The sequence below is a fragment of the Lithobates pipiens genome, unplaced genomic scaffold (genome assembly GCF_037356315.1).
Source record: "Lithobates pipiens isolate NorthernLeopardFrog02 unplaced genomic scaffold, aLitPip1_a1.2 Scaffold_8, whole genome shotgun sequence".
NCBI lineage: Eukaryota > Metazoa > Chordata > Amphibia > Anura > Ranidae > Lithobates > Lithobates pipiens.
In genome coordinates, this window is record NW_027507903.1 from 275,592,179 (window position 1) to 275,617,476 (window position 25,298).

General features: G+C 40.2%; 1 protein-coding gene across 1 annotated transcript in view; it reads right to left on the reverse strand.

Moving 5' to 3' along the window:
* LOC143962680 (dynein axonemal heavy chain 3-like) overlaps positions 1–25,298 on the reverse strand; it is a 2,426,925-nt gene that overhangs the window by 1,269,127 nt on the left and 1,132,500 nt on the right. The window contains exon 37 of the mRNA XM_077472045.1: positions 18,105–18,219. Within this exon, the coding sequence (XP_077328171.1) occupies positions 18,105–18,219 (115 nt within the window). The remainder of the gene's footprint in view (positions 1–18,104; positions 18,220–25,298) is intronic.

The window sequence follows — 25,298 nt, forward strand, 5'->3', positions numbered from 1 at the left end:
ATGTTTGCCTGTTCACCACATTTCAAACACTGAAAGTTTGCAGGTATCCTGCATTGCTAAAAAAAAAGAATCCCTATCCTCATATTTATACATCACCAACCTCATCTCAAAATATCACCCATGCATGATGCCATGAACTCTTCAGAGCATTTCCATTTCTCTGGAACTCCCTACTTCAATCTGTTTGGCTATCGCCTACTCTGTCTACCTTCAAGAGATCCCTGAAGACTCATCTTTTCAAGTAGTGGTATCCCACCTCCATCTAAAAACTATACTTTTACTTTTTCCATAAGCTAATCCCTAGCATTTATAACAGTTATAACGTTTTTATCATTTGCCCCTCCATATTAGATTCCAGCTATCAGAGCAGGGCCCCTAACCCTATTTTAATTTTACTGTCTTCCTTCATTTATTAAAGCACTGCACAAACTGTTATTAGAACCTATATAGTAATAGTAATGAAATATCAAACTGTGTGTACAGCGTGTTTACAACATTCCCAAACATGTATGTGAAAGTGCTATCACTCATGCAAAAAAAATATGTTAGACATTTATATAACTTGCTGTGCACATATTTTGTCATGCTAGCAGCCATGCAAAGTAAAAAGGAGATAGCATAATGAGAAGTCTAAAATAGCCCCTCTATTTTAAATGCTCTATGTTTTCACAATATGCTTAAACTTAACATGGTTCATTTAAAATGAGAACCTGGATTATTTTAATTTAGGTCTTCAGCCAAAAATACGTCTGCCTTTCCCGTGTAGGGATGACAAGAATGTAACATTTATAATCAAAATGTCCCCTGTTACGATAATGTTCATAATGTCCTTATAAAATGTATATGTGCTTATTAATTTTGTTAAAGATACTGAGAATTCCACAAGAACAAAGACGGTATGGCACCGTAAATGAGGTTTGGCTGGGTCGTCCATATTCCTTTATTAATACTCTGCATATATAAGAAAACAAAACACTTCTCCTGATCAGTTTCCCTTTCCACCTCCGCTGTCACACTAATAGGTGCTGGCCATGTTTACAGCAATTTTTGTTGGAAAGAAAAAATGCTCTGGTTGGCTGCACATCTTCATAAAAGTACATTTATATAAAACAAAGCAAGGGAATTCAACCGCAGGTAATGAGTTTAGCGCTAAATCAGCTCTTTATCATAGCTCTGATTTAAACATGCAGCCAGCCAGAACATTTTTTCTTTCTAACTATGCATATATATTTTGCTGTAATATTCAATTTTTTTCATGGTAATCTATGTGTGTTCCTGTACCCAAACTGGCATATTTTAGGGTTGATTAACTAAAGGCAAGTGCAGTTGCCCCAGAGCTTAGTAAATGAGGAGGAGCTTTGCTGACTTTCATCATCCAAACACGTGCAAGCAAAAATGTTTTTTCATTTTTATTTTCATTGCATGTGATTGGATACTCTTTGTAAAGTGAACTTTTACCTCATTTACTAAGCTCTTGCAAAGTGAACAGTCTATTTGCCTTTAGGAAATCAACCTGTTTATCTTTAGCTTGTTAATTTTCAAGTCACTAGTTAATTTTAAAATAAGAAACTGGATTCTTTTATATGAAGTCTTCAGACAGAAAAAAGTCTGACTTTTCAATGCAGGAACAGCAAAAATCTAACTTTTACAATCAATTTTACATTTCGGTAAGAACATGTAGGGGTGAGGGCATATGCCACTGAAGACTCTGGCTAAATTATCATGTTATATATAAATATTGTTATAGCTATCCTTTTGAACATGCACCCATGAATCCTATAACTGGAGTCAAACACCAATCACAAAGTACTGCCCTGTGAATGAGCATTTGGTCACTGTGGTAAAGAGTTAAGGGTTTAGGAGACTAACGAGGGTGGCATAAGCAAAAGTCACTAGGCTATTGGAAGGAAAGAGAAAGGGAGTGATTTTAAGGCACATCACTAAGCGGGCATTTCAGAGAGAGAACAAGTGCTCTTGTTAATATAAGAATTATAAGAATTTAGTGTTCCTAAGCAAGGTTTCAATATCTATAAAAACATGTTTTGCCTATATTTAATTCCTGAATACATGTTGCATCATTATAATTTCTAATTTGAATATGGTGGATATCTAATCTGTGGGCTGAGGTGGTAGGCAGCTGATGAAGTTAGTATAAAGTCTATCACTAGAGTCGGTGCAATCTTATAATGGGCAATTTACTTGGTTAGGTACTGAGTCATTGATTGCTATAAGCCCAAGTAAGCCACGAGCCTAACTTTGGAGGCTAGGGCTATATTGACTCTTAATTTAAAAAACAATGGGTGTGAATGAGAGATTGTGATATGCCACTCAGCATTGTAAGAGGGATGCTGGATTTGGTTATGTTCTTTAATTTACTGGTTCATTATTTATATGTTTTATCAAGCTGTGGCTGGTTCTCAAAAAAAGTATCAATCCCGTAAAGAATTATTTTGTCCATTTAGTTATTTATGGTAAAGTTTATGATAAGAGAGAAGTGAACACTGGTTTAGTCATGCAAGCAAGAATTCAGGTGGTGATTGTATGACTGTAAGCCAGTTACTACCAAAACCCACTAATAATGCAGGAATTTGGGGACTCCTACTATGATTATCAATCATTTCTTCTGACAAACTAGCCCACTGCTTAACATGTACAGCCAAAGTATCCATGGTCAGATTTGAAAAAAAAAAAAAATACAGATCATAGGCAAAGGTTAACGAGATTAAGCAGGGGAGCAATCTCTTACACAAGTCATCATTATTTTTCATAAATATTTCTATGAATACTATTAAACTTCTTTTATGTAAACATATTTATGACAGCTAATTTAAATGTAGTAAAAGACAACAAAAATCATTTATTTTTAAAAGTAATAGCAAACATGAACTTTATAATGGGACTTACAACATACTGTACGTTGTTAGAAACAAATCTTTGTTTTATAATCTAACAATATGATATCTCTTATGCCTTGTACACACGGTCGGAGAATCCGTCGGAATGCGTCTTATCGGACCGTGTCGTCAGGAAATCCGACTGTGTGTGGTATGCATCGGACTGATTCCGTCCGAATCTCCGTCTGACCCAATTTTCCAACATGTTGGAAATATTTCCCGACCAACTGGGCCGGTCGGACCTAATCCGATCATGTGTAAAGCATTTTGATCGGACCAAGTGCCACGCATGCTCACATTCAAATTCCGACACGGAAGCGCTCGTTCAGGTAAAACTACTGCTCGTAAGCGATATAGCACATTCGTCACGCTGCAATGTTAAAAATTCATTCATCAAGTGCATTCTCTTGATCTTTAACAATGCTGCAAGAACAAACTTCTTTTGATACTCATAGTCACACACACTTCTCCCGAGCGGATTTCATTACTCTTTTTTAACCATTTCAGCAATACAATTTTAGTTTGCGTCACATCTACACAATGTTTGATTTTTTATTTGATTTTTTGGATGTTTTTTTGGGGGGGGGGGATTCCCTAAAAATCTCCTTTAAAGACACTTTGCTCATTTCTCCTTATTTTTTATGTCCTTTTTTGGGTGTAAACTTACAACAACAACATTATTGTATTTTTTATATTTTCTTTTTTAATCTACAGGAGGTTGTTTAGTGTTAGTACCCCTTGTTCTTTAGTTCACTTTGTATTTTGGAAATGTACCAGCTTGCTCACAAATAAACTATACTTTTTGAAGGAAAACACATTACACAAGTATTTCATCAAACCAAAAAAAAAAAAGTATTTTGTTTGGTCGAAAATAAAACTAGGAACGCAGCACTGGAGAAACTTCTTAACTTTGGTGCAGCCTTTGGCCCCCAGGGCAGACATGACTAAATGAGATATTAAAAAATTGGTGGCCTTTGGAGTAGATATCTCAGGGAGAGAAGTCTGCTCCCGAAGCCCTAGAGAGCAGGAAATTCAGATGCCATTTCTGTCCCCAGGATGGGGATCTTCAAGAGGCTGCATCTTCTGGCACACCAGACTCAACCCAGGCCATCACTCTCTGGTCTTCCTTTGTGACTTCCCACCAGGCATCCTTCCAGGCTGTGGCTGGGCTCCTGTAGCTGGGGCAGGAGAAGGAGGGCGTTGGTGGACCTCCTGGCTGCCCCTTGCCACAGCCTCCCCCCGACTGAGGTCTTCCTGTGTATGAAAAGGGGACATAGTTTTCGTTTTTTGATCATCAATCACACCATTTTGTGCTCCTGGCTTTTGCTAATTGAATGTTACCAAATAGAACAGACTATCATTGTGACACCAGCATTTTTGTTTCCCGTCCCAATCATTTTTGGTCACTACTGTCTATTGAGATGTAAACCACTTGGAGAAATTTCAACTTACTGATCAATAAGAACATCTAGTTAACATCATTAAATGTAACACAAGAAATATGTTCAACAATGCAATACCTGTCTCAAGCTGGGCCCCACCACATGGTGCTGCCTGGAAGGCCCAGGTTGGACATCAGAAGCCTCAGCTGGGGGTGAAGGATGCCTTGGAGGAAGCCTGGAGAGTGGTGGCCTGAGTGGTGGCCTGGGTACCCCTTGGTCTACCAGAAAATGCAGCCTGTCAAAGTGCACCATCCCGGGGTAATAAACAGCATCTGGATCTCCTGCTCTCAAGGACTCCAGGTGCTTCTTTCTCTCCCTGAAATATGTAAGCTTCATGGCCACAATTTTGCGATTCAGATAGGTCATGTCTGCCGTGGGGACCCTGATCTGCACCAAAGCAAGCAGTTTCTCCAGTGCTGCGTTCCTCTTTGATCTGTCATTATAAAACATGTTGTGGAACTGCCACAGGCAGGGCATCTCCATGTAGAGTTTGAGGAATAGCCCCATAAAGTTGGCATTGTTGAATGGGTCCATTTTGTCTGCAAGACACAACACAAGACAAACCCTCAAATACTAATAATGCAATTAAAATCCCTCCTAATCTTGTCCCAACATCGGCCTAGATACAAGCAGTCTAGTCTAGTGAATCACCAAGTTAAAAATGTTACCTTCGATTCCACATTCACCGCGTCCGTGACTCACACTCTCCTCCCAGATCGTACGGACGATACACATGTGTGGCGTTTTATATACAGGGCACATGCGTGAAACTCTGCCCGCCCCTGACGTTCTTTCCAGACTATTCCCCCGCCCCTTCGCTTCCTGCGCAGTGGGGAGAGCACATGGCAGAGAGAACGCAGGTGCGCACTAATAGTTCCACTAACGAGGAGGAGGGTAAGGAAAGCCTGGAGCCTGAAACGTCCCGATCCAGGAAGACAAGATTTAAGGCCTCAAATATGTCTTTTTGAGAGATGTTGGAGATGGTCGACATATTGAACAGGACCAACTATGATGGGAAGTATGGACCTTACCCAAACCCAAATATCAGAAAGGCCAAGATCAAGAATAAAGTTGTGAAGAGGCTTCTGAAGAATTTTGGGGTACGCCGATCCAAGGATCAACTGAGAAAACGCTGGTCAGACCTGAAACTGAGGGAGCACGAGCAGTACCTAAGGATCAAGCATGTTCTTAAAAAAAGTAAGTAGTTGTCGTGTGTTCATATGATTATTCTTGCTTGCATACTGCTCCATGTGCTTTGATTTCATGTTGTGCATTTTAAAATGTCCACTTTCAAGGTCAGGGTTTCGTTCGTTCGTATGAAACATCGTTCTGCAGGGAAGTATTCCAGCTTAACAAAGTGGCCCCAATAATGTTCTCACCTTGTAACTCGGCCCAAAAACACAATTGTAGAACACTTACAAGCAATGTTTCAGATTCCTATTTCTGCCCTCTGTGTGCTAATTAATCTTTGTTTACATTCTCATAGGGGAGAGAAGACTCGGCAAGTATGAGGACACCAGGGACCATGAGGACACCAGGGACCACACCCCTCCCAAAGAAGGGCAACTTCCAAAAGAAGAAACAAAGGAGCAGGAGCAGGAGCAGGAGGAGGAGGAGGAAGAAGCAGAGATCGTGGAGGTTGAACAAATTGTCACCACAACAGGTGAGTGTCGGAGAACACAGCTTCCGGTAAGCTCATCAATGTATATCACCATATTTGGATTACATGGTGTGTTTGTTTGCTTTGTTTTCTAGGTGATGTGGAGGAAGATTCCCGTTTTACCAGTGAAAGTGCCCAGATCTTGATCGGGGAGATAATGGGGTGCAATCGGGATTTGGAAATTGTACAACAAAACATCAATGATGTTAAAAATAAAATGAAGAACATCATTGATGTTTTGGGGAGAGTGTGAAAAATAAAAAAACTAGATAGGGTTTTATTTTTGCTTTTTAACATAAAAATGTTGTATTTTGCATAATTAAAAATTTGGAAGATGCACAGAGTGTGTAAACATGCGCTATCTCTCATCATGGGGGATCAATGTACATGTTTTGTGGAAAGTGTCTGAGATGAAGGGGTTGCAGCCCCAAAGCATGTTCATTGATCCCCCATGATGGGAGTTAGCACATGTTGACACACTGTGTGCATCTTCCAAATTTGGATTTTTCAGGGGTCACACCCCATGTGATGAAAGCAATATCAGCCCAGTTTGTACATACTCTTGTCTGATATTGTCTTCACTTTTCCAAGTTGAACTTTGTAAGTTCCTGTGTTCTGTATTTTACGGTTTGATACATGCCTGTTTACACAAAAAAACAAGTAAAAAAAAAATATGATTAAACTCGGTTTTGGATACCCAAAATATCTTGGTTTGTTGTAAAAACCTTTAATAAACGCACATATGAATGTGCTTGTATTAAAAAGTTGAATTATCAACAATGTGTGGCTTCCTTTTTCATTGGGCTTAAAATGTATTTGTAGTGAAATTTGAGTTTGTGCTGAGAAGGATTGCGATTTAATAAAGGCAACTCCACTTTGCACTCCAAGTGCAGTTTCAGATGTACTTTTGCAGTGCACTTGTAGTGCATAGTGGATGTGCCTTTAGTAAAAAGCACCCACAGTGAGGTGTAAATTTGGACAATCATGCCATTTTCCTGCCATGGTGCTGAAAATGAGCATGATTTTGGTGAGTAATTCACTACATATATTAATTACAAAAAGAAGGTGTGTGTGTAGCAGACCCACAACATAATAAGATTATCTGAAGAAGAGACTGTCCCCTCATCTCGCTCTGAACTTGGGTTTGCACTGTTGGTGAAAAAGGCACAACTATATATAATGGCAAAGTGGGAGGCCACAGTCTGCCATTCCTGTGGCGTTGAAGGACACTGTGTAGTGACACAAGAAAAAAAAACTAGCAATTTGACAAATCAACATTGCATGCAGATTAGACACTCACATTTTTTGGCAAAATTAGTCTAACATTTTTTGAAATTAGTATTTAAAGCCTAAAGTTTAAGGTCCCCTTATGAGAGTCATAACCCCCCCACCCCCCCCCCCCCCCATCTGATGGGCCCTTGCTAAAAAATGAGGGGGGGATGTTTAGGACAGGTAACTCTCTCCACTTGATTCAGAGCTGAATGCCTAAATAATGTGTGATACTTTGTGAAGCCCCTCCTTAGTTACACTATTGGCATCCCAACCGGACAGGTAAGAAGTGTAATAATAACAAAATGGAAGGACATTTTGACATTCTGCTATTACATAGCAAGAAAATGAATGTGTTTAAAAAATAAAAATAGCATTTGAAAGTATTGAGGCAGGCCCTTACACTACATGCTTTGGTGAATTTGTCCATAAATGTTATCATGATAAAGGTATTTAGAGTGTGTATTGGGTTGGGTCAAGTCATCAGATAGAAGATTGCTATCAGCTGAGGTAACAGTTGGGGAGAGGGGGGTTCCTAATGAGTTTGGCACAACTCCAAAAAAACAAAAAAAGGTCACTTTGCATGAATTGAAGCACACACATCACATTTGTAGAGATTTTAGGGGGTGTTTAGGGGAAAGCAATACTATGGAGCTGCCAAAAGACATTGTTAAGTGACTAGACTATAGTTTTAGGGGCCAAGAAGAGCATGGTGGGGAAGTTAGTGAGGCAAATCTGCATGAGGACAAAGGGGCAGAGCATATGAATTAGAGCATATTGCAATGATGGTAATTAGGGAATGAGGAAAGAAATGCAAGACATTAGCAATCATGAAATACATAGAATGTGATGTTTAAGGCTAAAACTTAGCATAATATAGTCCTTCTGCAGGAGCTGAATGATGGCAGAACAGGTCTCTGGAATAATGATCCCCAGAGCCTGAGGGGAGATGCCTGTAGAGAACTTGAGGTCCTGAAGGCTTCTCCCAGTCGCGAAGTAGCGCAACGTGGCGATGAGCCTCTGCTCCCGAGTGATGGCTTGCCGCATGCAGGTATCCTGCCTGGTAATATAAGGGGTGAGCAAAGCCAGCAGACAGTGAAAAACGGGGTCCGTCATCCTGAGAATAATCCAGAAATGATCAGGATTATTCTCGCGGATCTCACGGAGCAAAGGCATGTGGGAGAACTGGTGACGCTGGCGCAACCAATTATTGGTCCACAAACGCCTCCCCTTCCTGTTCATGGACTGGGCTTGTGTCAAAGTAAGAACCCCTGCATAGCACAAACTGTACGATGTGTACGTAGACGAAACATGTTTGGAAAACGGTCTGGTCAGAACGGACACCAGAAAGCACCGATAAACAGCAAGGCCTGAAAGGACGACCTGAATAGCAGAAGCAAGCAGACAATAAAAAATGCCTTTCAAAGCGTACTATACCAAGATATAGTCCACAATGAGAAGCAAATACTTAATGACTGCACGCACTGATTATCAGATACGCAAAGACAAGCACAAACTGAAGAGCGGTAGCGATCTGAATCACTAATCTGAAAAGCGTGAATCGTCTCTCACCAAACTTCTACTAAAACACGAGATCAGCAGAAGGAGCCCAAAGGGTGCGGGACGTGGTGCTGAACTTACTTTTTCTAGTCCCGCCGTACACGGCTTACGTCACCGCGTTCTTGGCAACCACGAAATCAGACAACTTGGCCCGACCGTGTGTATGCAACAGTTTCGGACACAATCCGTCAGACTAAATCCGATGGATTTGGTTGCCAAAATCTCCGACCGTGTGTACGTGGGCTTAGAGCCCTCCCAAAACAGCTGTGCAAATAGAGACTTTCCCAGTTTTAATGCCCAAGCCCGATGCTAAGCTGCAGAGGCATCTGCCATTGCATTGTGGGATGTGGATTGGAATGACATGCCTGTATACCACATCCAAAATTGAAGACAGTACATGTAGGACCTTGATCATATAAAAATGCATGTGAGGAGCTAATGCTTCCTTCTTCTTTCATATATTTGTACATAGCTTTTATGTGACAAACAGTAGGGTGATGTGTAGGCCATGATGGCCATTACTCCTCCGAATATATATTGCTGTAGATAAACTTGTTTTTATAGAACTACTGTAATTTGAATTTTACAATTTACAAACTAAATATTTGAATATGTATTACCAAACATTTTAATGTTAGTGAAGCAGTAATGGTGATGTGCTGTAATATTTGGTATAGTTCTCAAATAAAATGAACAATACACATTCCATAAACATAGATATATAAAATAAAATACTAAACAGCTTAAGATCCTCAATTTCCCACAGGAACAATGTTCCCATCTACTAGGAAATCGGAGGGTATATTACTAATAAAAGCAATAACAATGAGAGAATGGAAATGAGCTCTTCCAAAATCATCCAAATAAACCCATTATATAAAACAAAGTACTATAAATCCCACCTAAGGCAAGTATTAGCCCAACTAATTGCAGGGAGAACATTTCAATGCTGTCATTAATATGTTAAGACTCCAAAAAGCCATTCAATTACGAAGTGAACGTCAAACAGAAATTCTGCAGCACCATATGCTGAAATACATATTGCAATTTTCAGCACTACCATTTTTCTTCTATTCAATGACATATCAAGGCAAGTTTCAATAAATACAAGAACAGCATGGTAAAACATATTAGGACCAGTGTTAATATACTAATCTTCTGTGCTTTCTACCATATGGCAACTTATTTTCAAACAATTAGACTACATTCCATCTGCATAGCACAAAATACAGCAAGGAAGTAGGCAACATTTCAGAAATCTGTGCTCCCAGCTGGTAGTAAATAGAAGGTGAATGAGTAGCCAGTTAAATAACAATTTAAACAAAGTAGCAAAAAGAGTAAATATACTTTATGTAAAGTTAATTGCCTTACTTTAACAATAAGGTGATTATCAACAGGAGTGTATGGGTTTCCTTTAATATTTATATGTGGTTTAATAGAGGAAATATGTGAATTCCTAAAAGAATGTTAATAAATTATTTGTCCAGATAAATATATTCATAATTGCATTATAAAATGGCAGTGGTGTAGAGGCTGCTGTGATTGGTGTAACCAAGTCTCTACTCTTGGCAGAGCCTATGCTTCTACCCCACTTTATTAGCTTTCACTAGTGTTACAACAGTTATGTAAAGCTCCCCAGAGGAGAGGTACTGTCCGAAGATCCTCCAATTGGGAAAATGCAAACAAACTGCTGATAACAGGAATACAGTAGTTAAAGTGGATGTAAACCTGATTCATGAAATTTGAGCTGGACACATATCTGCAGTGTTATGTTACCTCTCTTTAAAGCACTATGTGCCATAACTGCCTACTGCTCCGTTCTTCTGTTATCAGCCTGATAACTCCTGACAAGTTCTCCGTCACATATGATAAAAGCAGCCTGAGATTTGTATTGGGGAGGATGCTATAAATAGATTAGCAGAGTGCTGAACTATTCAATGAACAGTTCTGAGTGTGTGCCTTTCCTCCAATTAGTTGTCTTGACTGTATGCCCAGGCTTCACTCCAGTGTTGAACAGGAAGAAAAAATCTAAATCAATCTGAAAGTTCTAAACAGTATATAGAGCTGAATACAGCAGATATACATGCAAAACTTATGTAGAGAGATTTGTTTCATCCCTGAGTATCATCTGAGGCCGTTTACTTTACTAGGTACAGTATATTTAAACATTTACATCCACTTTAATTCCCCATGCAATCTTTGCATCACTATATCATGATCGATGATGCTGTGTGATCAACTGCAGGAGATCCATGGTGTAATACTGCTTCACTGGTCACATGTAGGCTCTCTGTGCTGCTTATCCTGGATCATCTTCTGTCAGCAACTCTGCCGGTACTCTCTGCATAACACTATAATACCTTATTGATTGTGTAGTATTTAATAACTGTTTAAAACTGGGAAAATATTAATACATTGGCCTAATAAAGGGGGAGCTGGATAGAAATCTGCATAGAGCAACAACGCAGGACAATTATACCCATTCCTAGTACAGGCCAGTTACCGTGACAAGACTGAATTCCTATGATTAAGCTACAAGTTTTATGAAGACATCCCTAAAGCTCCATGTAATAAGATATCTTTAGTGATAAGGTAAACTCTCCTCAGTATAATGGTCTTTGTAATGGAATCATTTCACATCTATTAGATTATAATAATTTTTTTGTTTATGGTAAGTAAGATAAATGTCAGCTATTGATGTTGGAATATTCTATATTATTATTGTCCTGACACTGAAACAGCATTTTTCTTCACTGAGATTATGTACCTAGCGAGGATATTTCCTTCAAAGTTATTGATAGCATGACTTCTGCAGCACACTTCATCAGTTCCTGATAACATGGACTAGAAATCAAATAATGGAGGTTATTAAATTAGCACACATATGTGAACATTGCCTTTCATTTGCCTGTCACAGCATAAAAGATTCAATGATGTGTTTTTAAAAGGCACATTTTTTTTTATTATACGTTTGTGCCTAATCTTTTCCAGATTATTGAAAAAATATTATATACAAGTTCTATAAATAGTTTTCAATAATCTTAAAAATGTGTCTATATATATATATATATATATATATATATATATATATATATATATATACATACATACATACATACATACATACATACATATATATATATATATATATATATATATACATATATACTGTATTGCTAAAAGTATTGGGGTGCTTGAACTTTAATGCCTTCCATGTCTTAGTCTGTAGGGTTCAATATTGAGTTGCCCCACCCTTGGCAGCTATAACAGCTTCAACTCTTCTGGGAAGGCTGTACACAAGGTTTAGGAGTGTGTCTATGGGAATGTTTGACCATTCTTCCAGAAGCGCATTTGTGAGGTCAGAGGTAGAAGGCCTGGCTCGCAGTCTCCACACAAATTCATCCCAAAGGTGTTCTACCGTGTTCAGTTCAGGACTCTGTGTAGGCCAGTCAAGTTCCTCCACCTCAAATTCGCTCATCCATGTCATTATGGATCTTACTTTGTGCAGTGGTCCAAATAATTTTGTGGAGGGGAATTATAGCGTGGGGTTGTTTTTCAGGGGTTGGGCTTGGCCCCTTAGTTCCAGTGAAGGGAACTCTTAAGGCATCAGCATACCAAGACATTTTTCACAATTTCATGCTCCCAACTTTGTGGGAACACTTTGGAGATGGTCCCTTCCTGTTCCAACTTGACAGCACACTAGTGCACAAAGCAAGGTCCATAAAGACATAGATGAGTGAGCTTGGGGTGGCACGCAGTCCAGACCTCAACTCAATAGAACATCTTTGGGATGAATTAGAATGGAGACTGTGAGCCAGGCCTTCTCATCCAACATCGGTGCCTGACCTTACAAATGAGCTTCTGGAAGAATGGTCAAAGATTCCCATAGACACACTCCTAAACCTTGTGGACAGCCTTCCCAGAAGAGTTTAAGCTGGGTTGAAGTCAGGACTCTGCAGGCCAGTCAAGTTCCTCCATCCCAAACTCTCTCAACTATGTCTTTATGGACTTTGGGAAGGGGCCATCCCCAAACTGTTCCCACAAGTTGGGAGCATGAAATTGTCCTTGCTGATGCCTTAAGAGTTCCCTTCACTGGAACTAAGGGGCCAAGCTCAACCCCTGAAAAACAACTCCATACCATAATCCCCCCTCCTCCTCAAGGGTGCATAACACCCATTTTTCCAGACTGCTAATTCACCAGTTTCTTCCTCCTCCTCCTCTTCCACTAATCCTGCCATAGGAGAAGGAGAATTGGGTTCTGGTGATGAGGAGCAAGGATGTTGTATGGACATCGAGAAAGAGTTTATCAAAAATGAAAAAGACTGTCCCCTCTTCCACAGCACAGGCGGAGGAGCAGGCAGCAGGGCTGTCCCTACCATGAGTCTCAGGTGGAAGTTTGAGTAGGGTGGCAAATTGATGTCCACATTTTTCAACAACACTTGTGTGCAGGGCTGGTATCTGTGCACTACACATCAGTCAGGGGTGCCAGAGGTGCCCCCTCCTCATTGGCTGGCTGTTTGGGTTGGGGCAGCAGAAATAATGGAGACCTCCGGACACAAAAAGCTCCATGCCTCCCCCTGTCCAGATGGGCAGATGATGCATCCCAGTAAGCAGGGCCTCTGGCTGTATGTGGGGCACAAAGCAACTGCAGCAGTTGGAGGGGCAGAAACTAAAGGGTCAGCTGACTTGCGAGTACTGAAGTGGGAGGGGCTGGATGAGACCCCATCTCTCTATCTCAGCATAGGTGTCACTGCTGCCAGACACCATGGAGCCGGAGACAAAGTTAGTACAGCTGCCTATGATCCTGTCCTTCCCGCACTGCCACTGACCCCCCCAGCACTGCCACTGACCCCCAGCACAGCCTGTGATCCTATCCTCCCCGCACTGCCACTGACACCCCCAGCACTGCCTGTGATCCTAGCCTCTCTGCACTGCGTGTGTGTGTATAGGCAGGTGTCCCAATACTTTTGGCTAGATAGTGTATCTGGCAAGATTTACAATGGAGGTGGAACCCGCCTAAACATAAATACTACATTTAGACATTTAGCTTTAGGACCTAGGAGATGAGATAACTTCTCTACATGAAGCAGCATCTTTGGGACACTCAGGGATACTAAGAAGAAGTCCTAACATCTAAGCCACAGAGCTGTCACATGTGGAAACCTCCTACACATATATACTGCATTTCTTTGGGCATATAGGTGATGGAATTACACTACTCAAGAGTTATTCTTCTTGATTTATTCTGTGATATTTGGTGGCTCTTTGTGGGTGAGTGTAGAATAGTGATATTGCCCTTACATTTTTGGGAATTACATTTTGATTTCTGATGTTGGTATACATATCACATTTTTTGGGCTCAAATTATGATTATTTGGAAATAATAAAAAGCACAAAAAAAGTGATTCTTTTTAAATTTACATCAGTAATGGTATTGTTTGTGGCTTGTAAAGACACCTTGGGTTAAGATTGTTGTGAGATGGAGAGTAACAAGTGAAAGTGAAAAATATATTTTACCAAAACATCAAACCATTCCACATTCTAGCATTCTGAAAAACATTATATTTGAAGTAGAAGTAACAATGTTGCAAAGGAAAATTTATTTGAGAGAAAGATACATTTCATCTCAACATTATATGGGGACGTTACAATTCTACCATTAGAATTAATGGCTAAAACTTGCATTGGGCTATAATAGCGCCGATTTTCACTCACAAAAAATGCTCTTTAACACAGCACTCATTTTGGTATAGCGCCCTATAAAAAAGCCATGGGAATTAAAATGATAAAGGGAATTTCTCTCTTCTCAGACTTTTAAAGATATTTTAGTGTAGAAATCACTTTTTCACACAATTTAAAAACAGATTATCTTTAAATAATATACCGCATATTTCAGTACCATTTAGGAAACAATATCATGCTCTAAACATTAATTCCATGTGGGTTTCAGCAGAGTAAGGGATTAGGTGCTATTTGTTTTCTATAGTAAATTCGATTTTGGGAGAATTTTGTTTTACCAGCGCTATAGTGAATACCGTTCTAGTGCTAATTAGCGCAATTAGCGCTAATTGGTACTGATTCACAGTAATTCGTGTGTAATTAGTAAATGACCCCCAATGTGTTTTTACATTGCTAAGTGACAGCATCTTCCTACATATGATAGTCTTAACTTAAATACAGAATTTAGAACAATGGCTCTGAATGAGACATAATGACTTCATGTCCCTTACTTACTGCCTATCAGGCTCCTTGTACACTACACCGCACACCTGTATGTGGTCACCTGGTTGGGGAAATGCAATGCTATTAAACAAAATATGCTTACACAGATAATTTATTTGTTTCAAACAATACCTATCCAACTTACAACATACTTCTGCAAAACACTCCAATCTCTTATAAATAAATTTGTATGGTCCAATAAACCTGCCTACTTGAAACACACCATTCTTCAATAGACAAAAGACTCCAGAGGTATAGCTCTACCAGACATTCGCCTTTACAATATTGCCTACCACCTGATGAGGGCTCTGGACTGGTCTAAACATAAAACTTTGAAACACTGGGTAACACTAAAACAGGCAGCCTCCCAGTCCCTCTGCAGACATTTCTCTGGCTATCTAAACTGTCCAAATACCCCATTATTGGGGCTACTTGGAAAGTATGCCAAACACTTTGACTCCCATGGCATAGCACCTTCACCCTTTTACTTCCTATTCCAGACTATCCTGAATTTCCCCCAGGCACACAATGCAAATGAGTCCATCATCTCAAACAGGCCAAGACATGGAGAACAAGACACTCTATGTGCTGCTTTGCCTAGCTGTCTTCTACTCAACTGGTGACTTCGAAGGAGCTGGCTCCTCTAGGTACCCTATAGATAATACAACTATCCCACTTTCTACAGTCTTTGCCTGGCTCAAATCCTCATGTAAATGGACACCCATTGAACAAGAGAGTTAAACAGAGCAGAAGGCCTGATTTACAATACCCTCTTCTCAACTTACAAATGGATCATTTTGAAAGCATGTAACTCACCCCTCTATTATCTGGACCTCTGGGAACAAGATTTGGATCACTTTATCACTGGGAGCATACATGAAGGTTCTTTCCATGCCTTTCAGATCCTCCATATCCAACAAATACCAGGAAACAGGGTACAAGATAGTAACTTGCTGGTATCAAACTCCCACCCTCCTTCATTCTATATTTCCCACAGAATCTGAGGCCTGTTGAAAATGTGAGTAGTAAAGGGGCATTTTACTGCACATATTCTAGTCATGTCCATTTCTTAAAATTGTTTGGACATGGGTTCACGAGATTACTCCAACATTTTCTAAATTCAAGGGAACTCCTTAAAATGTCCAATTTTTTTCTCTTGCATCACAACCCAATTCTGACATTAGCCTCCAAAAAATGTATATTGCACCACCTGGTTAACACAGCAAGGTCACGCATACCAGCAGTTTGGAAATCTCCTATTCTACTGATGGTACAACAATGGGTCAGAATGGTTGAGGCTATTAGGGAGATTGAAAATCTCACAAGCTCAAAAAAGATACACGCAACAAAGTCAGAAATTCATAGTTCTATTGTATTGAACTGACCTTCACTGACAATTTTAAACAAGTATTGATAGCTTAAGCAGGTTGATGCCATGGCTGTGCTTGTGTGTTGCTCCCACTGGTGGCATTGTACCTCCCATACATCACCCCCTTTTTTTTTATACATTTTCCCATCAAACAATGCATGGGCATGTTGGAGGACTCCCTGTGACAGTAAAATTAGATACTGCTTAAATGTGAGTTGACACCTATATGTCTATTAAAGCTTATTTTAAATGTCTACACCCAGAGGCAGCTTCTCACTCCTTGTTTTTTTTATGTAGCATCATCTGCCTTCAAGGTAAACCCTTGGACCCCCTTTACCCACATCTACTACTTCCATAACATACTTTACATACCATAGTCTGACATACATCTGGCCTCACATCTATTCTTACAAAAGTCTTATAATCTTACTATTACTTGTGGCCCCTCAGATTCCTCTGGCAGAGCACAATATGATGAATATTATCTGTTACACACTGATTGGTTGATCTGTCCAACCTTCTTTTGTTGTTTCCTTGCTTATTTTATCCTTTGTTCATTTCTATACTGAAAAATTGTATAAATAAAAAATGCAAAAAAAAGAGCACAATGCTCCCACAGTTCAATGCATATTTCCAGAGAAATCAGAAATGAAGAAGAACATAGTGCTCTTTAAGCACAAGGGTGGTGTTTTCAAAGTTTGGACGCTCTTAAATTTAACTTTTTCTTGTCTCTCTCCTCTTGGGAGGTAAAAAATGTCATCAGCAAAGCATCCGTTCTGTACATTTATGGTCCCATACAGTGAGAGTATTAACCCTAAGGTTAGCTGCTTTGGTATCTCTGGTGCAAAGAACAAACTTTTTTATATATTTTTAGTACCAATTTGGGATAAAGAAAGAAAACAAAGTTGATTGACATATCCAATAGACTATTTAAACTGAGTGAATAAATTGCGTGAGAATCTGGTGAGCTGTTTATTAAACAGGTATTTTTTTATTTAGTGTTTTTTTATGTTTTAAAGAGATAGAGATAGATAGACAGACAGGAAAACAAACAGAAACATATTATGGGGAAGGGAAAGCAAAGCCAATATAATAAAAGATAGCAAAGTGTATAGTGTAAAGGATACAACTTTTAACACACAAAATAGTATTTTAAAAACAGAAGCAGTGTAAGACTATCTGAACACAGAAGTCCTCTGTTGGTTCACATATAAAATAACATTGAATCTATATGCAAAGTTTCTAACATGCAATTAAAATACATTTATTTATAAAATATCATTTAAAAAAGTTATGTTTAATTTATTACTGAAAATTGAAAGAATGCAAAATGCAACACTGTTCATTGAAATGCTATGTTTATGCAGTATGGTCATTCTATCCCAAATGACAAGACAAATGACATTCTCGGAGTATCCAGCAATCACACATTTCATTGTTTTAGGTTGAAATTGAAATGCATAGACAGTCTGGCAATGCAGAGCATTTGTCTTTATCTGTAGAGAACCTGACAAGAGGCATGATTACTTCTGTAAGGGTATCAAAATAAAGAAAAAATGTCCTGTCCACAGCCTAGGTTATTTATTAAATGTTGAACTGCTGACTGGCTAGGAAGCAAGAAATTGTTTAGATGAGAGAAGATAAAAAAAATTTCCTCCTAGAGTTAATATGGTGAGCATTGGTTCTACCTGCACAATTTGGCTTTCCTCAGCAGTAAGCCCTGCGGGAAGTTTTGCAGCTAACCATGACTTAGTCAGCGGCTCCCATCCTAAGTCTTTTGCTTCCATATATATCATTCCACATCTGAAATGCAATAAGAAATAGACAAATGTAAAATATAAGCTCAATTCATTTGGATTCCTACAGCAACATATTGCAATATAGATCATAAATAGAGGTAGACATTTACATGTTTGCTTTAAGTATATTGGCAAAGTACTTTTTTGCTACATATTAAAATGCATGTAAACCAAACCCTAACAATGAACTTATCTTATGTACTCCTTTTTCATCTGTTAAATTAAACCATTGAAAGCCTTTGTTATATCTGTTCGAAAAGTGCAAACAATACATGTTAATACTGCCAAAAATCTTGTACATTAATATCTTTCTGTGCTCACTGTCCTTTTCTAGTGTGTACTTTTCTACCACCACCCCCTACCTTTAGAATGTAAGCTGTACGAGCAGGGCCCTCCTGTCCCTTCTGTATTATTCTGTACTGTAATTGTGCTGTCTCCCCTCTACATTGTAAAGCGCTGCGTAAACTGTTGGCGCTATATAAATCGTGAATAATAATAATAATAATAATAAGAGTATGACAGCACTGCTCCACTTACCTGGTGAACCAACCAGTAGTAACAACTCCTGACTAAGGGAGCACTAGCTCCCTTAGTCAGGAGTTGTTACTACTGGTTGGTTCACCAGGTAAAAATAAAGGTGAAAATCCTGGAAAAAAACTAATACTGTTACCACATCTAAAAAATAGCAAGCAACAATATGGCAAATTGTTGTTCTTGGGGTTAGATATGTTTTAAAGTGGTAATAAACCCAAAACCAAAAATGTTAAATATTGCAGCTTACCTATCATTAGATGTGGTGGGGTTCGCTCGGAATAGAGACCAGTCACTAGTGGCATACCATAAGGTCCTGTTCTATTTAATCTATATGTAAATGATAAAACTAAAGGTTTGTTGGGCAAGGTATGTCTTTTTTCTGATGATACAAAGGTGTGCAATAGGGTTGATATCCCTGGAGGTGACTGTAACATGTAACACGATTTGACATTTTTGGAAGATTGGTCAAAGCAATGGAATCTACAGTTCAATGTTTCTAAGTGTACAATAATGCACCTAGGGAAAAGAATCTCTATTTCAAGAGTGAAACATTGGGGGTACAGTGTTGGCCATCACTACAGAGTAAAAATATTTGAGGGTACTTATTTCAAATGATTGCAAAATGAGCAAACGGTGTGACCAGGCAGAATTCTAGAATAGAATAGAATTCTATGATGCATCACTAGAGGGATCACCAGCAGGAGAAAGGAGGTCCTGATTCCCCTATGTAGATCTTTAGTGAGACCTCATTTAGAATATGGTGTCCAGTTCTAAAGACTTCACTTACAAAAATATATTGAAAAGACACAAGTTCAGAGATGGGTAACAAAAATGGTGAAAGGTCTGGGGGGTAAAACATATCAGGAGCAACTTTGGGAACTTAATGTGTACAGTCTGCAGGAAAGAAGGGAAAGGAGAGACATGATTGAAACCTTTAAATACATCAAGGGGGTGAATAAGAATCAGGAGAACATTTTTTTTTCAAATCAAGAGCAAAGACATGACCTGAACATAACTGGAGGAAATTTCAAAACTACTCTTAGAACGTTTTATTTTACTAAAAAGGCAGTTGATGCTTGTAATGAACTTCCAGCAGAGGTAGTGAGTCAGTCAACAGTAAATGGCTTCAAACATGCTTGGGACAAAAAAATGGGCAGACTAGATGGACTGCTCTGTCTTTTTTCTGCCATCACTTTTCTATGTTTCTATGTTTCTGTTGAAGAGTTTGGGAACTTGTGCTTTTGAAGAACATAGTATTAATGTCTGGATCACCAGATGAAAATAACACAAAGAAAAAAAAAAAACGAATATAGCTGGTATGATGCAATATAATAAATGCTTGCTTTTGGGTTTTAACCATTTGCCGTCCAGCGCACGATATACATCGGCACAATGGCACGACTGCGCAAATGGGCGTGCCTGCACATCCCATTTAAATCACAGGATAGTAGGCATGCGCCCACCATGGGACCCGCAGACTTGATGACTGTCGGTGGCCCGCGAGTGTGGCACAGAGAGGCAGAACGGGGAGATGCCTATGTAAACAAAACATTCCCCTGTCCTGCCTAGCAACATGACAGGGATCTACTGCTTCCTCTCATCAGGAGCAGTGATCTCTGTCATAATTTAGTGATCCCACCCCCCTACATTTATAACACACTGAGGGAACACAGTTATCACCTTGATCGCCCCTAGTGTTTAACCCCTTCCCTGCCAGTGTCATTTACACAGTAACCAGTGCATTTTTATAGCAGCGAACACTGTATGAATGTCACTGGTCCTAAAAAAGTGTTAAAAGTGTTTGATGTGTCCGCCAAAATGTCACAGTCATAATAAAAAACGCAGATTGCTGCCATTACTAATAAAAAAAAATATATAATATAATATATATAAAAATGTCATAAATCTATCCCCTATTTTGTAGACGCTATAACTTTTGCGCATACCAATCAATATATGCTTATTACGATATTTTTTACCAAAAATATGTAGAAGAATATATATCGGCCTAAACTAAGGAAGAAATTATATTTTTTTATATATTTTTGGGGGATATTTATCATAGCAAAAAGTAAAAAATATTGCTTTTTATCAAAATTGTCCCTCTTTTTTTGTTTATAACGCAAAAAAGAAAAACCACAGAGGTGATCAAATACCATCAAAAGAAAGCTCTATTTGTGGGGGAAATAAAGAAATTAATTTTATTTGGGTGCAATGTCACACGACCGCATAATTGTCAGTTAAACTGATACAGTGCCATATTGCAAAAAATGCTCTGGTCAGGAAGCCGGTAAATCGTTCCAGGGCTGAAGTGGTTAATACTGCTTCAATGTTAAACTGAGCAGCCATAACTTCAGTAACAATGTATGCATTTTAAGTGTTCACAATGCATACATTATATAGGACATTTAGCTATGCTGCAGGCCATCGATGGCTTGCAGGCCAAGAAATATAACGATAATAAAAAGAGTAAGTTCAGGGATTCATATAAGCAACAAACTTTTTGGGTAACAAAATGAATGGCTTGTTTGTACCACTAAGCAAATTCCTAGCAATCCCATTGTATGTGATATATGTGGATTCCAGGTTTTTTTTTATATTAGAGTAAAATAACTAACTATAGCTATAAATAAGAAAACAAGGAGCAGGGCTGAAACAAAACTAAAAAAAAAGGGGGAGGAAGGGGAGAGGGTGAAGAAAAGGAAAGGAAGAGGGGGCCAGAAGGGAAAGGCGTAGTACAAATTGCACTTGCCCCCCCTTCCCCGGTCCGTTGGCTCAACTTGGGCTGTCTCAATCTCCATGTACAGCTAGTGTGATGCTCCGTTCTCTAAAGCCTCATACACACGATTGGACTTTGTACAAACTTTCCCGTGGACTTTTGTACAAAGGGCGTTGGCCATAAATTTGTATTGCACACACACGATCAGACTTTTTAGGCAACAAACACAGTGACGTTTTAACGTACTGACGACACTTCAAAAGAGGACGTTCAATCACTCCGACGTCACCCTTTGGTCAACTTCTGTATTGTTGTCTGATCTTTTTCACAAAAGTCGGATGGTTTTGTGTACACACAATCGGACTTTGCTCTATCGGTCTTATGTTGTCAAAAGGTTTGTCCATTCGCACAGCCAACAAAAGACCAATAAAAACAAAAGTTTGTCCAATGGAGCGTACACACGGTGGAATGTTGCCTTAAAACAGCTAATTTGCATGTTTGTTGTCAAAAAGTCAGATTGTGTGTACGGGCCTTAAGGATCATAAGATTGAAAACACTCAGTGGTTTTAAAGTATCCCCAACATGCCCATGTATTTGTAAATGTTTGTATCCGCTCTAATGAAATATAAATAAGTTCCTCCATCTCTTCTATTTTAGAAAGTCTAATGCCCCGTACACACGAGAGGGATTAAGTCTGACAGACCTCCAAAGGAGTTCCGCCGGAGTTCCGACGGAGTTCTGGCGGACTTTTCGACCGAACGGACTTGACCACACACCATCACACCAAACTCCGACGGAGTCGAACGTGATGACGTACGACTGGATTCGACGTAGGAAGTTCCTAGACAGTAGCCAATAGCTGCCCTAGCGTCGGTTTTAGTCCGTCGGAGTAGCAAACACACGAGCGGATTTTTCAAAGGGGACCGGGTCCGGCGGAGTTCCGTCGGGAAAATTTAAAGCATGCTTCATTTCTAAAGTCCGTCAGACTTTAGCTTCGCTAAAGTCCGTTGCAGCCCACACACGATCGGATAGTCCGCCGGACTCAGTCCGTCGGAGTTTGGATGTCGAAAAGTCCGCTCGTGTGTAACAAGTAACAAGTCATTCTCTGATTGTTGGAATGTGTGTACATTGCCAATATACCCAAACACAAAGTTCTGTTGCGCTCACCATGTGCATAGTCAAGGATTTGTAGTAATCTTTAGTAATACTCAAAATCGGTGCAACCTCCTCTTTTCTATGTTCAACCACCTCTGAGCCTGCCCCTGCAGAGCTGACCGAATCTCTGCCCCAGTGTGGCTCCTGTCCCCTAGGCAGACCAACTGAAGCACTGCATGGCATCTTTTACCTGACTGCTTGCATAGGCCCTTGAACGCTCAGGGACAATTCTGCAGAAGAGGCCATAGAGGAAGAAGAAGAGGAGTGGGTGGAGCAGACAGATGTGTCAGAATCACCACCAGCTTTTTCGAGGCATGGTGGCAGAGCAAGCTTCAACACTGAACCCTGTCCTGCATCTTTCCCAGCTGTTAGCAGAGTTACCCAGTGCGCCGTGAAGAAAAGGTAACATCCCTGACCATGCCTGCTGGACCATGAGTCAGCAGTAATATGAACCTTGCTGCCGATCACCTGTCCAACAATATTGTTTTGGAACCTGTGGTGCAGCACATTCCACAAATTCACAAAAGGGGGCCGAGTCTACCCGCTGAAAAGGCAGCAGTTGCAGTGCTAGCAATTTGGCCAAGCTAGCATTTAGATGCTGAGCATGTGGTTGGCTGGGACTGTATTCTTTTTTATGGTTCAGCAACTGGGGTAGCGAAATTTGCCTGCTGATATCAACAGGTGGTGTACCGCTAGCAGATTGGCTGCAAGTACTTGTGGAACCTATTGCTATACCTTCATTCCTCTCAGTGCAGGTTTTTGAGAGGACTGGAGGTATAGTATGGGTTGAGATCACAGGTGAGGAGCAAGGAGAAGTCCACCATTTTATTATTTGGGTCTTACAGGTGCTGTTGCCAACGGACTGCATGGCAGGTCATTATATGTCTTGTCAAGCATGTGGTGCCCCAGCAATGGTGGAATCTACTGCACATGTGTCGAAAAAAGCCCACACCAATTACATTTTGGAAGTCAGAGGGGAGTCAGCAGCGCCCTGCACCTGTGGAGCTCTGTTGTGTGATGCAATAGGGTAGCTGCCGTTAAACTGGCCCCTGTAGGACATCCTGCCTTGTTGGAGTTGTGCCTCTGCCTCAATTTCCTCCTCTCTTCTCTCAGGCACCCAAGTACAGTCAGTGACCTCATAATACCCCCTCCTTGTCACTGGGGCAAACTTGAAAGTATGCTGCAGCTGGGGGAACATGACTGCAAGTTTCCTGTCCTTCTGTGGCACCCCCTCTCTCTAGGCTCACGTTACTCCTTTCCTCAACCTGGGAACCAATATCAGAGCCTTCCAATTGCTACGCATCCTGCATCAGCATGTAATCGACACTATGGTCATATAATTTTGGTGACTCCTCCATGCACGATGGTGGGGCTACAGAAGGAGTAACTGTGGACAAGCTTTGGCAGCTGCATTGGAAGGCAAACTAGTATGAGCCTGGGTGACAGAGGATGGGAACGGCTTAGTTATCCATTTCACCAACTCTTCTGTATGTTGTGGCTCAAAAACACGGTCAGCAGCAGAAAAAAAGGACAAGCGTGACCCGCCTGCAGAGGATGCACCATGTCTGCCACCACTACTTTTCACTGTAGACACAGAGGCTGCTTGCCCTCTTTTAGTGGCCTGTGAGCATCTGCCTCTCCTTGGTGACCTTCCAGACATGATGGGGATTTTCACACTACTCTACTGTATTATACAGTATACTGTGTACACCGCCTGAAGTGTATTAGAAACTGTACACACCGTATTATATACCGTGTGCATTGCCTGCACTGTATCATGTACTGTACACCGGCTGCACTGTATTACATGCTGTGTACACCCCCTGAAGTTTATTAGAAACTGTACACACTGTATTATACAATGTGTACACCACCTGTACTGTATTATGTATTGTACACCACCTGCACTTTTTTATGTACTGTACACCGGCTGCAGTGTATATATATATATATATATATATATACAGTACAGACCAAAAGTTTTGACACACCTTCTCATTCAAAGAGTTTTCTTTATTTTCATTACTATGAAAATTGTAGATTCACACTGAAGGCATCAAAACTATGAATTAACACATGTGCAATTATATACTTAACAAAAAAGTGTGAAACAACTGAAAATATGTCTTATATTCTAGGTTCTTCAAAGTAGCCACCTTTTGCTTTGATTACTGCTCCGCACACTCTTGGCATTCTGTTGATGAGCTTCAAAAGGTAGTCACCTGAAATGGCTTTCCAACAGTCTTGAAGGAGTTTCCAGAGATGCTTAGCACTTGTTGGCCCTTTTGCCTTCACTCTGCAGTCCAGCTCACCCCAAACCATCTCGAGTGGGTTCAGGTCCGGTGACTGTGGAGACCAGGTCATCTGGTGCACCACCCCATCACTCTCCTTCTTGCTCAAATAGCCCTTACAGAGCCTGGAGGTGTGTTTGGGGTCATTGTCCTGTTGAAAAATGAATGATGGTCCAACTAAACGCAAACCGGATGGAATAGCATGCCACTGCAAGATGCTGTGGTAGCCATGCTGGTTCAGTATGCCTTCAATTTTGAATAAATCCCCAACAGTGTCACCAGCAAAGCACCCCCGCACCATCACACCTCCTCCTCCATGCTTCACGGTGGGAACCAGGCATGTAGAGTCCATCCGTTCACCTCTTCTGCATCTCACAAAGACAC